At 40.5% G+C, this 14,202-nt stretch overlaps 1 protein-coding gene across 1 annotated transcript in view; it reads right to left on the bottom strand.

Annotated features, from left to right (window-relative positions):
* Positions 1-7,121: 7,121 nt before the first annotated feature.
* cand1 (cullin-associated and neddylation-dissociated 1) overlaps positions 7,122-14,202 on the bottom strand; it is an 18,711-nt gene continuing 11,630 nt past the window's right edge. Inside the window, 17 exon segments of the mRNA XM_029428019.1 lie at positions 7,122-8,278; positions 8,387-8,494; positions 8,792-8,917; positions 8,919-8,957; positions 9,073-9,242; positions 9,344-9,439; positions 9,891-10,067; positions 10,156-10,291; positions 10,655-10,798; positions 10,989-11,177; positions 11,390-11,627; positions 11,723-11,876; positions 12,084-12,173; positions 12,262-12,433; positions 12,514-12,722; positions 13,803-13,944; positions 14,141-14,202. The exon segment at positions 14,141-14,202 is cut by the window's right edge and continues 79 nt beyond it. Coding sequence (XP_029283879.1) covers positions 8,054-8,278; positions 8,387-8,494; positions 8,792-8,917; positions 8,919-8,957; positions 9,073-9,242; positions 9,344-9,439; positions 9,891-10,067; positions 10,156-10,291; positions 10,655-10,798; positions 10,989-11,177; positions 11,390-11,627; positions 11,723-11,876; positions 12,084-12,173; positions 12,262-12,433; positions 12,514-12,722; positions 13,803-13,944; positions 14,141-14,202 — 2,477 coding nt within the window. The 3' untranslated portion in view covers positions 7,122-8,053.

The raw sequence follows: 14,202 nt of genomic DNA, 5'->3' as shown, positions 1-14,202 counted from the left end.
CACCTTAAAACAACAAATACAGTGTGAGATCCATAATATGGTGAAGTCCTAACAGTTATTTTTATTTCACTGATTCCTTGTTTCATCTATAAAATGTCCAAAAAACCCAAAATATTCAGTTTCGGTCAAACGTCAAACAAAAGTATGTATAGATGATTATAGATTATAGAGTGTATATATATATATATATATATATATATATATATATATATACACACACATAAATATATACATAAATATATATACACATAAATATATTTATATATACATAAATATATATAATATGCATAGATATATTATATATATTTATATATACATAAATATATATAATATGCATAGATATATTATATGTATTAATATATATATATATTAATATATATATATATGTATATAATAATATATATATTAATATATATATTAATATATATTAATATTTATATATTAATATTTATATATATATATATATATATATATATATATTAAACTGAAGTGAAAAAAAGGAAAATATAAGATTTCAGAAACATTAATCTGTTCACACAAGTCAAAACATAATGCAACCTAAAATAATGGTTAAATATAACAAAGTCGTATAAATGACAGTAAATACAAATGATTTAACGGAATGTAAACAGGAATGTAGTATATAAAGTAATATATGCATAATGATAAATATATATACACGGAGGTGAAAACTGTTTGTAATACAGGGAGTAAAAGTATATAAGTTTTGCTTTTTACAACTGGCACCGAATGCAGCACAATGTTAATGTACTAAAGTAAAGTTGGTGGAGGAGAAAGATGGACACACACACACACGCGCACACGCACGCAAACACACACACACACACACACAGATCCCTGAGTCAACCAGAACTAGGTGGGGCCTGTCAATACTCTGTGTGCGCGCGTGTGTGTGTGTGTGTGTGTTGCTGACAGTACAACAGCAGAGGAATAAAACCAAGCCTTGTCTTTACACTACAGTCAGACAGACAGGGCGACAGACAGACAGGCAGAGAGAGGCAGACAGGCTCCTCCAAACTCCTCAACTCCGCAGTCTGCAATAAGTTACTTCCTCTCTTCTCTTTTTTTCTCCAGCAGAGCAGCGGGAGTTCCGCAGATGTGTGGCCGCCTCAGAACGCTCCCTACCCGGCCAGCTCTGGCGACAGGCCCCGCTGCCATGCTGGAGGAGACAAACTGCCAAGATGGAACGCGCAGATCTTTGCGGGGCGTGAAGACGGACAGACAAATAGCCGCCATGTTTTTACCCCGGCTGCCTGTCTGTGTGTAATGGCAACAATATTATCATTAACGGAGCTCCTGTCTGTCTGCCTCTCCGTCCGCCTGTCTGTCCGCCGGTCGCTTCCGCAAACCCAGCCCAGCTTGGCTCGGCAGCACCGGCCTATCCCCGAACCCCCACCCCGCCTGACACGATCTGTCCCGGTCCGCCCCGGGTTAAAGCTACATCTACATGATGGAGGGGAAGAAAGAGAAGAAAAAGGGAGTAAAAAAGGAAAAGAGAGAGGACAGAGAGAAAGGAAGCGGTACTCACAGTCATCCAACCGTCCGCTGCTCTCTCTCTCTCTCTCTCTCTCACGCTCCGTCTATGTCGCTCGACCAGAGCCGCTCCCTCCTGCCGCCGCTGCGCGCTGACGTCAAGCTCGACGTGGTGAACGCCGACGCTTCCTGTCAATTCTTTCAAAATAAAAGAAATACAAAATTTAAAAAAACTTGAAAAAGCTGCTGATTAACACAATTCTCGTATTGGCAAAATATAATATAAAGATATTATACTCAAAAAGATCTACATTTATGTGACCTTAATATGTGAAAAATATGTATAAAAAGTCTGAAAACTGTCCAATAAATATGTTCAAAATGCAAGAAGATTATGTGTAAAAACGTCCGGAAAATATGTTAAAAAAGGTTCGAGAAAATGAAACAAATATATGAAGTTGATTTATATATACAAAATGCAATATTTATTCTACTGTACAGCATTTAATTTTACATTCTAGTTTATCTTGTTCTACTTTATGTGTATATTATTTTCTCATCCCTTCATTTTATTTGCACCATTAGCCTATATCTTGCTTTTGTGCTTATGACAATAAAGCCTTTGAATCTTTTGAATCTCGAAATGTTATGCCTTTATTTTGAATGCAGTCCACGCTTGCTTCCGGTTTTTCTCTAACCTCGTCACATTTCTTTCTCGTGACGTTTCAGCCTCGCTCTCAGCTGCTTCCCGCTTCCTGCAGAGCAGAAACACGAGAGATATTTATTTTACTGAGGTTTCTATTTTCACTTAAATAAAATGACAACAACTGACATTCTGGCATCATATCATGTACGTTTCTGGGTACTGTACTCAAGTACACATCCAAGGTACTTGTACTTTATTTAATAGTTCTATTTTATGCAGCTTCACATCTCAGAGGGGAAATGTTGAAAACAGGCTGTTTTTCTGAAGAACTCATGAAAAGTTGACTTTTTAGAGACACGTGGTGCAAACAGGACAGAGACAAAGATACAAACATGATGATGATCTTATAGAATATGATGCATTGTGTACATTAAACTACCAACAGGATGTAAAGGAGGGGAACATCTGCAGCAGGAACATGTAACACACACATTAATGTAACAGGAACATGTAACACACACATTAATGTAACAGGAACATGTAACACACACATTAATGTAACAGGAACATGTAACACACACATTAATGTAACAGGAACATGTAACACACACATTAATGTAACAGGAACATGTAACACACACATTATTGTAACAGGAACATGTAACACACACATTAATGTAACAGGAACATGTAACACACACATTAATGTAACAGGAACATGTAACACACACATTAATGTGACAGGAACATGTAACACACACATTAATGTGACAGGAACATGTAACACACACATTAATGCAACAGGAACATGTAACACACACATTAATGTAGCAGGAACATGTAACACACACATTAATGAAACAGGAACATGTAACACACACATTAATGTAACAGGAACATGTAACACACACATTAATGTAACAGGAACATGTAACACACACATTAATGTGACAGGAACATGTAACACACACATTAATGTGACAGGAACATGTAACACACACATTAATGCAACAGGAACATGTAACACACACATTAATGTAGCAGGAACATGTAACACACACATTAATGAAACAGGAACATGTAACACACACATTAATGTAACAGGAACATGTAACACACACATTAATGTGACAGGAACATGTAACACACACATTAATGTAACAGGAACATGTAACACACACATTAATGTGACAGGAACATGTAACACACACATTAATGCAACAGGAACATGTAACACACACATTAATGTAACAGGAACATGTAACACACACATTAATGTAACAGGAACATGTAACACACACATTAATGTGACAGGAACATGTAACACACACATTAATGCAACAGGAACATGTAACACACACATTAATGTAACAGGAACATGTAACACACACATTAATGTAACAGGAACATGTAACACACACATTAATGTAACAGGAACATGTAACACACACATTAATGTAACAGGAACATGTAACACACACATTAATGCAGCAGGAACATGTAACACACACATTAATGTAACAGGAACATGTAACACACACATTAATGCAGCAGGAACATGTAACACACACATTAATGTAACAGGAACATGTAACACACACATTAATGTAACAGGAACATGTAACACACACATTAATGTAACAGGAACATGTAACACACACATTAATGTAACAGGAACATGTAACACACACATTAATGTAACAGGAACATGTAACACACACATTAATGTAGCAGGAACATGTAACACACACATTAATGCAACAGGAACATGTAACACACACATTAATGTAACATGAACATGTAACACACACATTAATGTAACAGGAACATGTAACACACACATTAATGCAGCAGCAATATTAATCCAGAAACATCATATTTAATATTAAAACATTGACGTGTCAAAATGATCATGTGACCCTCGAGACGTGTTGCTGATGCTGACATGTGATGGAGGTCAAAGGTCAAAGAGACTCCGGTCACTACAGAAAAATAGAATATACAGAACCCACCGAGTGTGTGTGTTACTACAGAGTCAAAGAGCAATTGAGCATGTCGCAGCGGGTTGATGGGAACACGCCTTTTCACACACACACACACACACACACACACACACACACACACACACACACACACACACACACACACACACACACACACACACACACACACACATGTTATGAAGCCACACCTAAACAGGAAGAAGTCACCAAGAATAGAGTCGCCCACCCACCCAACTTCCCATTCTCTGACACACACTTCCTCTGTGTGTGTGTGGGTGTGTGTGTGTTTCTTAAGTAATAGTACATTACTTCAGGGGAAATGTATGAAACTTAACTAAAGGTTCGGTTCACTTCTGTAAAATCAGCTAAATGTTTGTAAGGTATGGAGAAGAAAAGCAGTGAGTAAGTCGACCTTGAGTTAAGATCATTTTGTCAGACTTTGATATCCAATGTCTCAACACGTTCATGTTCAAATGTTTCTTCACAATCCTCGACCATTTCTGGGCGATTACCGGTTCTTGATTTAAAAATAAAGGCTCGGCATTTCAACACTTATTGCAGAATCCTCTTGAGTAGAAAGTTATTTTATTAATGTGAAAATACTTGAGATGAAGAAAAAATGAAATCATGTTAAATGATTACGCAACGAACAGCAGAACCTCTGCCTCAGTGTTTCAGAATAAAAGTCCTAAAGTAAATATTTCAGCAAAGCAACATAAATAAAAAATGTAAATTGATTATTTGTAAAACGTCTAACGAGACCTGAAATTAATTAAAATCACACAGTAATTAAATAATATTGTCTCAATTTTCAAAATAAAGGCTTTTACAATCAGCAGAAGTTCCACATCAATATTTCAGAGGGAAATATTTTATGAGATGTGAAAACAAAAAGATTATTCATAACATTATAACATTGGTGATTCAGTGACTGGAAAGTCCTTACAATTAGAAATTGGCACTCACATGAATCACTAATTTTTCAAAATAAAGGCCTTACAGTTACCTTAAAAATAATATAAACAATCATTAGTTCCGTCGTCGACAAAACAAACTCGTATGATTTTGTTAACTGATGAGTAAATTTAATTGACAGACCTGTAAAACTTTATTCATAAACACAAACACTTTAAATCTGCTGTTTACTAAAGATGTGCAGAAAAGTTTCACGTCCTTCAGCATAAGAAAAGCATAAAAAATGAGCAAATAAAAATAAATCCTAGTCGACTAAGACGAGAACAACCAATAAATCGACAGCCACAATAATCCAAACTACATATTGGTGAATAATGTATTCAATATTTCAGAATAAAAGCATTAAGAGAAATGTTTCATCATAATTTGCGATTACAAAGCAAAACAAATTAAAATAAAAGCCGATAATCTCAACTAACAATTTATTTAAATCATTTAATCATTAATGAAAATATTGTTGTTTTTAGACTCAGTATTTCAGAATAAAAGCACGAGGACGATGGTTTCTCCTCCATCACTCCGGTCATTTATTTAAATGTTGTTTTTGAGGCTGACAGAATAAATTACTGAACTTCAAAGAGGAAGAAATCATCTGCATGACAACAATCGATTCAGCTGCTGCTAGGAGACGAGGCGGAGGAGGGGCGCTCGTTTTGCTCGAGTTCGTGCCTCATTAACGGTGGTGGACGGGAACTAAGTACATTTACTCAAGTACTGCACTTTGAGTATTTCTACTTTCTACTTCTACCCCACTACAGAAGCAAATATTGTACTTTTTACTACATTTATTTTTCTTACTTTGCAGAGTCTGATTAATAATGAAAAATATCAACACATAATTGATCCCGTTTTATTAAAGGTGGTGAATCAGATCTTCAGCAGCTGCAACATCAGAACATTCAGGATTCATCAATTACAATCCAATAATATTCACGTTCTGCAGGAGAACTTTTGTTTCAGTGAAATATCTTGTTTCCTGCAGAAGCTGCATTAATTACATGTTTAATGTAACTTAGTGCATCTCCTCATGTGTTCATCTCCTCATGTGCTCATCTCATGTGCTCATGTACTCATGTGCTCATCATGTGCTCATGATGTGCTCATGTGCTCATCATGTGCTCATGATGTGCTCATGATGTGCTCATCATCTCCTCATGTGCTCATGTGCTCATCATGTGCTCATGTGCTCATGATGTGCTCATGATGTGCTCCTCATGTGCTCATGATGTGCTCCTCATGTGCTCATGATGTGCTCATCATCTCCTCATGTGCTCATCATGTGCTCATGTGCTCCTCATGTGCTCATGATGTGCTCCTCATGTGCTCATAGATCATGTGCTCATGATGTGCTCATCATGTGCTCATGATGTGCTCATGATGTGCTCATGATGTGCTCATCATCTCCTCATGTGCTCATCTGCTCATCTCATGTACTTTACTGAAGTAGAATTTGAGGTACTTTAAGAGTATTACCATTTTATACTAGAAAGATGCTTAATCTGACAGATGTAGTTACTTTATTACTTTAGTGTATTTGTTTACAGCTTTAGAGACAGCTGTTCATAACTTTGATGTTTTTTTATTTTGACATTAAAGAAGCTTCTTTATTCTAATTAGTTGCACTATTGGAGCGTTTCTTTGACAGATTGCTGCGCTTGTATTTCTTCATTTATAGGGAACCACATAATGAGTGCTAGCGTTAGCCAACGTTAGCCGTACAACAGTTTAAACGACTAAACTCACCTGAAGTCTTACGCACAGGAAGTCATCCGTCACCACAGGAAGCACAAAGACGCTGCACGTTTATTCTGTTTGTTTATTCCAGCGACTGTTTGTTCTTTATTATTTTTATTCTGGCAACTGATGTTTTCTTTGTCTCGAAAGCGCGGCGTTACATTTGGTACGATGTACGAATGTTCAGACGCCGAGTCACCTGAGTCGCACTTTGTAGAACTTGCAGCGACACAAGAAGAAATAAGACAGAATAAAGTATGAAGTCAGAATAAAGTATGAAGTCAGGCAGAAATGGACCTTTTTTATTTTTCTTGGGCGATAAACAACAGTGGATTGTCCCGACCAGACCGGACTGAACCGGATCAAACCAGACTTAAGAGTGAAAACAGCAGATTAAACCAGCGCTGACTGACGGGAAACGACAAACAAGAAGTATTGTTTACTCTGCGTTACACACTGCGTTACCGTGGCAACAGTATCGTCCAATCAGGTCTGGTCAGGGTCGGACCTGGTCCAATAATCTCTCCTCCCTCCTTCAGAGGAGATCTACTGAATGAAACGAGGAAGCCGATTGGTCCACAAACAGTAAAACCCCGCCCCCTCCCCCCCCAAAGCATCCTATCGGTTGCCTACACATCATTCGCAAAAAGAAACAAAAAAAAACAGAGCGAGCCCTTCTCCCATTGGTCACCACAGCCTCAGGCAAATAAAAGGCCGTTTGCTCATTGGTCAGTTTTGATAACACGCCAACTGTCAGTCACTCAGCAGCGGCCAATCAGGTTACAGTACAGTACCTGCAGAACTTTCTGGAACAAAAAAAAAAAAATTAAAAAAAAAGTAGAATGTGATGAACAGGGAGATCAGCCAATCAGATGACCTCACTAGAAAAACAAACAGGAAGTGGGAGGGGCTTCCAAGCCTCATGGAACTTTTTTTCTTTTTTTTTGTTCTTTGTTTTTGTCCGTGTGTGTTGCCGTACTTCTTCTTTTCTCTTCCAACAGCTGATTTCAGTGCAATGCATCATGGAACGATCGATCGCTAGGAGAGGATGTGTCACTACAGGTGTGTGTGTGTTTGTGTGTCTGTGTCTGTGTGTGTGTCTGTCGTCATGGAAACATGCTGCAGGGTTAGCGCTCCAGCAGCGGGGGGGTTTAGGGGGAGGGTGGTGCCGTGTTGCATCGTGGGTAATGTGTCCGTCTCTTTAGCTGGTGTCCATGGACTCCATGTTGGCGGAGCTGGAGTCCCTCTGGATGGAGTCGAAGATGGCCGCCAGCTCCTGATTGGACGAGATCTGGGACTGGAACTCCGACATCAGCGGCGACTTCTCGGCCTCGGGGATCGTCAGCAGCGCCACGACGGCTCGCATCGCCGACCGCTTCAGCTCGTCCTGCTTCTCGAACTCCTGCTTCACAGAGTTCGCCTTCACCTGCAGAGACGGACAAACGCTTGTTATGGAAGCCCACAGGTGTGTAGTCGTGTTGTGCAGCAGGTGTGTAGTCGTGTTGTGCAGCATGTGTGTAGTGGTGTTGTGTACCTTGGTGGTGCAGGTGGCTCTCAGTGGCTCCACCAGTCGGTCCAGTCTCTGCAGAACTGCGCTGGGACACAGAGACGACAGCCGGGCCAGCATCAGGAACGTCAGCATCTGAAACAGCAGATACAACTTTTATAAACTTAGTTTAACTTTTATTTATCTTATTAAGAAGAAACAGTTGAAAGCAGCTGAGAGAGATTATATTATAGACACCTCAGATACATTTATAATCACAGTTGTTTTGTAATCAAATGATAAAGTGTTCTGGAGTGTACAGCAAACGATGTCTGTCGTAACATCCCCACCCCAGTGATGTAACGTGTGTGTGATGCTTAGCACCAGTGATGTAACGTGTGTGTGATGCTTAGCACCAGTGATGTAACATGTGTGTGATGCGTTCGTTCACACCTTGATGTCGTAGTGGTCTTTGAGGCCGTCCTCCACGTGGTTGAGGAAGGTGAAGATGTCGAGTCGGTCGAGGCAGCTGTCCAGCAGAGTGTACATGCACTCGAATGCAGCCTTCCTCAAGTCCAGTACCGTCATCCACCGTGTGTTTGAAGGGACCCATCTCCACCTGCACACACACACACACACACACACACACACACACACACACACACACACACACACACAGTCAGACCTCTGTGCGTCGCCCCTCCCGTGTCCAACACGTGGCGGTGCGCTCTCACCTCTCGGATCAGCTCCTTCCTGACTTTGGTCTCGTTGTACAGCTGCGGCAGCACCGAGTCCAGCAGCTCTCGGATCAGACTGGGTTTGTTGTGGGCGGCGGAGTTGAACGTTACCAAGGCAACGCGGCGCACGTTCAGGTCCGGGTCCTCCAGCGTCTTCAGGAAGTCGCCTGAGCAAAATCAGATGTCATGTCACACCGTGCCGCTGTACACCAAATACAGATTGTCATCAACAGGAAACTGTTCTGACGAGTAATGAGTCAAAGTTCACCGATGCAGTTCTTCAGCAGCGGGTCGATGGGCTGCGGCTGGTCAGAGATGGTGAATTTTACCGCCGTAACCACGGAGCTCCGGGCGTACGACGATCCTACACACACACACACAATAATAAAAACGATACCCTTTAAGAAACTGAAACAGTATTGTACAAAACTAATTAAAAGTGTAATTAAATTATTTTCACTATAATAAATCACTGATTCACAAATCAAAAGATTGAAACATTATGGATCCAAACACACACACACACACACACACACACACATACACACACACACCTGAAAACAAACTGAAACTAGAAACACATTTTGAAACATTATAACTTGATCAATTAATTATCACATAACTGTTTCATGTATATAAATGAATTTGCTTTAATCTGTGCGTGTGTGTGTGTGTGCGTGTGCGTGTGCGTGTGTGTGTGTGTCTGGTATGGGGGGATATAATGTGTAGAACTCAAAGAGAAGAAAACAACTAATGAGATGCAGGTTCTGATTGGCTGTGAGGCTAGGGGCGGGGCTTATCCTCTCATTACTCACCTGACAGCAGGTATCCTTTGAGGCGGGGCAGCAGGGTTTCGGGGTCGATCAGCGTCAGCTTCCCGAGACATTCAGCCACAACGTTCCTGGTTCCCTCCTCCTGACACTCGCAGTGTTTGAGCAGCAGAGTCCACACGGACTCCACGTACGGCTTCAGACCGGTCACTGACGCCGAACCTGCACACAGACACGCACGTTAAACCGGAGTACACACACACACACACACACACACACACACAGATCCATGTTCAGAGTGTGCTCTCACTGATGATCTCTTTGAGCGAGTGCAGCAGCAGGTACTGTCTCTTGGAGGAGGTGATCTCCTGCAGCACGAAGGGCAGATACTCCGGAAGATTCCCCACCGCGATGCTGCCCAACGCGTAGGAGGCTGCAGACTTCACCTGAGACACAGACAGGGAGAGACAGGTGAGCGTCTCCCAGCTCCTGAAGCAGCGTGCTGTGCTTCACACATAAACCACCCGCCACAGGAAGTGCACATTTCTACAGCGCACAGTTAAGAAGTCGATAAGACGAGCCGCCTGTGAAGCTGGAACTGCAGATAGTTTGACACTTATTTATTTATTATTTAACATAAACATTTAAATTATCGTTGGATTGTCAAATTTCCGACGGTCCTTGAATACTGCATGTGTGACGAACACGAGTCATCAGAACAACAGCTGCTCGCTCGGCTGTAGACTTCTGCTACACATGAAACACTCTTAATGTGAAAGGTCCTGTCACTTCCTGTCACTTCCTGTCACCTCTTCGCTGGAGGAGGAGAAAGCGTCCAGGATGACGGTCTTGAGCTCTGGTTGGCTGCTCAGGTCCACATGGTGTCCCACCTCGCCCAATGAGAGCAGAGCGAGCAGTCTGATGGAGTCTGTGGAGCGGCTGTTCTTCACGTCCTGAAACAAATACACTTTATTTATTAATTATTATTATCTCATCAGCAGAACATGCCCCCCCCCCCCCCCCCCCCCCCCCCGGAGGTCCAAACTAAACATGACACATTTTATATCAATCTTTCTCATCTTCAAACCAAACTCAGAAAGTTACGAGTCTTCAGTGAGGTTGAACTGACTTCTTAAAGTTTACCTGGATGAACTGTCCGACCACAGCGGGCCCCTCGTTGGGGCAGGCTCGGGTCAGAGCGGCGACACATTTGGCGATGGAGCAGTACGCCTGTTTGTGCGGCAGAGCGGCGCTCTGGGAGTAAACGGGACCCGTCAGCATCCTCAGCAGGTCCATGTAACCCAGACCAGAAGTCTCTGTGGCCACCAGAGCCTACACACACACACACACACACACACACACACACACACACACACACAGACACAGACACACACACACACACACACACACACACAGACACACACACACACACACACACACACACACACTCTTTAACTCCCTAAATGTTATTTGATAGTTTTCAGATTACACACAAACGACTACAAAAGGAAAACTTCAAGTGTTCTGCTGGTTAGAACCTCTACCTGGTAGAAGTCGAGCATGGCGGCGAGCGCTCCTCCCTGCAGCAGCGGGGATCGAACCAGCGCGATGAGCTGCTGCAGGATGTTCCCTCCGCTCAGCTGACCCAGCGAGGACGGGTGAGTCACGGCCAGCGTGGACAAGAAGCTCAGCGCCATCTGAGACACGTGCATGTCGCTCTCCGAGATGAGAGGAGGAAGCTCGGCCAGCACGGCGTCCACCATGACGGGAGTCACCGCCGAGCTGGAAACACACGTTTAAATTAGTGACAGGAGCTGCAGGTGTGTGTGTGTGTGTGTGTGTGTATGTGTGTATGTGTGTGTGTGTGTGTGTGTTACCTGTAGTTTCTGAGCAGGATGTCGAGAGCGGCCAGCGTGCAGAGCTTCAGGGCTCGCTGGTTCTTGCGGAGGAAGGAGGCGAGGATGGGAACGGCGTCGGGGAGAACCGGCCGCAGGTCGATCTTCAGCGGCGAGCCGGCGATCAGCGTCAGAGCTGCAAAACAAACACGAGCAGCAGAAAATAACTTCAGAGAGAAAGAAAGGATGGTCACGACAGTAACGCTCTGGAGACGATCTATTTCAAGACAACGTCTTTATTTTTAATTCTCCATCAGCGTTCAGATCTGAAGAAGCAGATTGTTGTTATTGCGTTACTCGGAACACAACAGCCGTACAGCGGTTGCGTGGGGGCGGGGCTTACCTTTCACCGTGGTCAGTCTGGTGATCTCGTTCTTGAGGCGTTCCAAGAAGATCAACAGCGTTCCAGGAAGTTCAGCCGGCAGCCGGTCGCCTACACGAGCAGAACAACATTAAGTCTCCTCAAAGGGAAACAAACAGGAAGTGGCATCACATCGCTGCGACTGACGGTCGGTGGTTACCGAGGTTACAGATGATCTGTCCCATGCAGGAGATGGCTCGTTCTTTGACTTCCTGGTCGATGTCGGCGGCCTTCAGGCGTTTGATCGTGCAGGTGAACAGGTCGTTGATGTAAGGGGAGGGGTCAAAGCTGTCGGCGCTTTCTGATTGGATGTTGTCCAGAGGTCGGATCACCTGGAAGAGAGAAACAGGATCAGCTGCGAAGCTGAAGAGGGTGACTAGATGTTTCGGGGGTGGCGGGTTCGATTCCCCACCTTCACGAGCTGCTGGGTGACGAGCAGAGCCTCGGAGGTGATCTTGTAAAAGGGGTCTCCCACGCACGCCACCACGGGCGGGACGAGGGCGGGGACGTGGGCGTGGAAGGCGTGAGCGGGGTGAGTGACCATGATGACGTGGAGGCAGGCCAGCGCGTCGATCTTTAGGTTGGAGCTGCTCGACTTATCGTTCAGAGAGAAGATGATACCTGGAAAACAAAGAAACTGATATTAATACTAAATATAATAATAATAATAATAAATATAATAATATTAATACTAAATATAATAATAATGATAAATATAATATTAATAAATATAATAATATTAATACTAATATAATAATAATGATCAATATATATTAATAAATATAATAATATTAATACTAAATATAATAATAATGATAAATATAATATTAATACATATAATAATATTAATCTAAATATACTAATGAATATAATAATATTAATATATAATAATATTAATACTAATAATAATAATATAAATATAATATTAATAATATAATAAATATATAATACTAAATATAATAATAATAATATTAATACGCTAAATATAATATTAACTAAATATAGATATAATATATAAATAATAATACTAAATATAATAATATTAATACTAAATATAATATTAATAAAAATAATAATAATAATAATACTAAATATAATAATAATGATAAATATAATAATATTAATACTAAATATAATAATAATAATAATAAATATAATACTAAATATAATAATATTAATACTAAATATAATAATAATAAATATAATAATAATAAATATAATAATAATACATATAATAATATTAATACTAAATATAATAATAATAAATATAATAATATTAATACTAAATATAATACATATATTAATTATAATACTGATATTAATACTAAATATAATAATAATGATAAATATAATAATATTAATAATTATTATACATATATTAATTATAATACTGATATTAATACTAAATATAATATTAATAAATATAATAATAATACTAAATATAATATTAATAATAATACATATATTAATTATAATACTGATATTAATACTAAATATAATAATGATAAATAAAATAATAATAAATATAAAATTATTAATACTGATAATAATAATATAATATTATTAATACTGATAATAATAATAATAATAATAATAATAATAATAAATAAAGTAATTTATACTTTATTTATTATTATTATTATTATTAAATCCTTTGAGGATTTTCAGACTCTTTAAGGAGCCCGAGCGGTGCAGCGTTACCTGGTATTAGGACGGGGATGTGGCTGGTCAGCGCTCCCGGGAGGACGTTCACCAGCTCCGTCAACATGTTGAAACAACACTGACGCGTTTTGACGCTTTTCTCCTTCAGCTGCTTGTGAAGAGCTTTGACTATCATGGGGATCTGCACGAGACGAGGACAGAGACACAATCAACATGTTGCTGACGGTCAAACCTAAAGCTGCAGCGACACAGAAGCAACACAGCTGATCCTTCGTCCTCACAGCATCCATTCATCTGTAATAATGTTCTTAACGCATCACTAGTGAACCCTACAGTTAACTCGAACACTCATTCAGAAGTAGAGGCTCTGTGGGGACCTGGCTCTGCAGCATGGTCAGCGGCGTGTCTCCCTGCTCCATGGCGTCCGGATCAGCCAGCC

This window comes from Cottoperca gobio, unplaced genomic scaffold (genome assembly GCF_900634415.1).
Source record: "Cottoperca gobio unplaced genomic scaffold, fCotGob3.1 fCotGob3_42arrow_ctg1, whole genome shotgun sequence".
Taxonomy (NCBI): domain Eukaryota; kingdom Metazoa; phylum Chordata; class Actinopteri; order Perciformes; family Bovichtidae; genus Cottoperca; species Cottoperca gobio.
The sequence above is the reverse complement of the archived record's forward strand: the minus strand, read 5'-3'. Positions and strand labels throughout refer to the sequence as shown.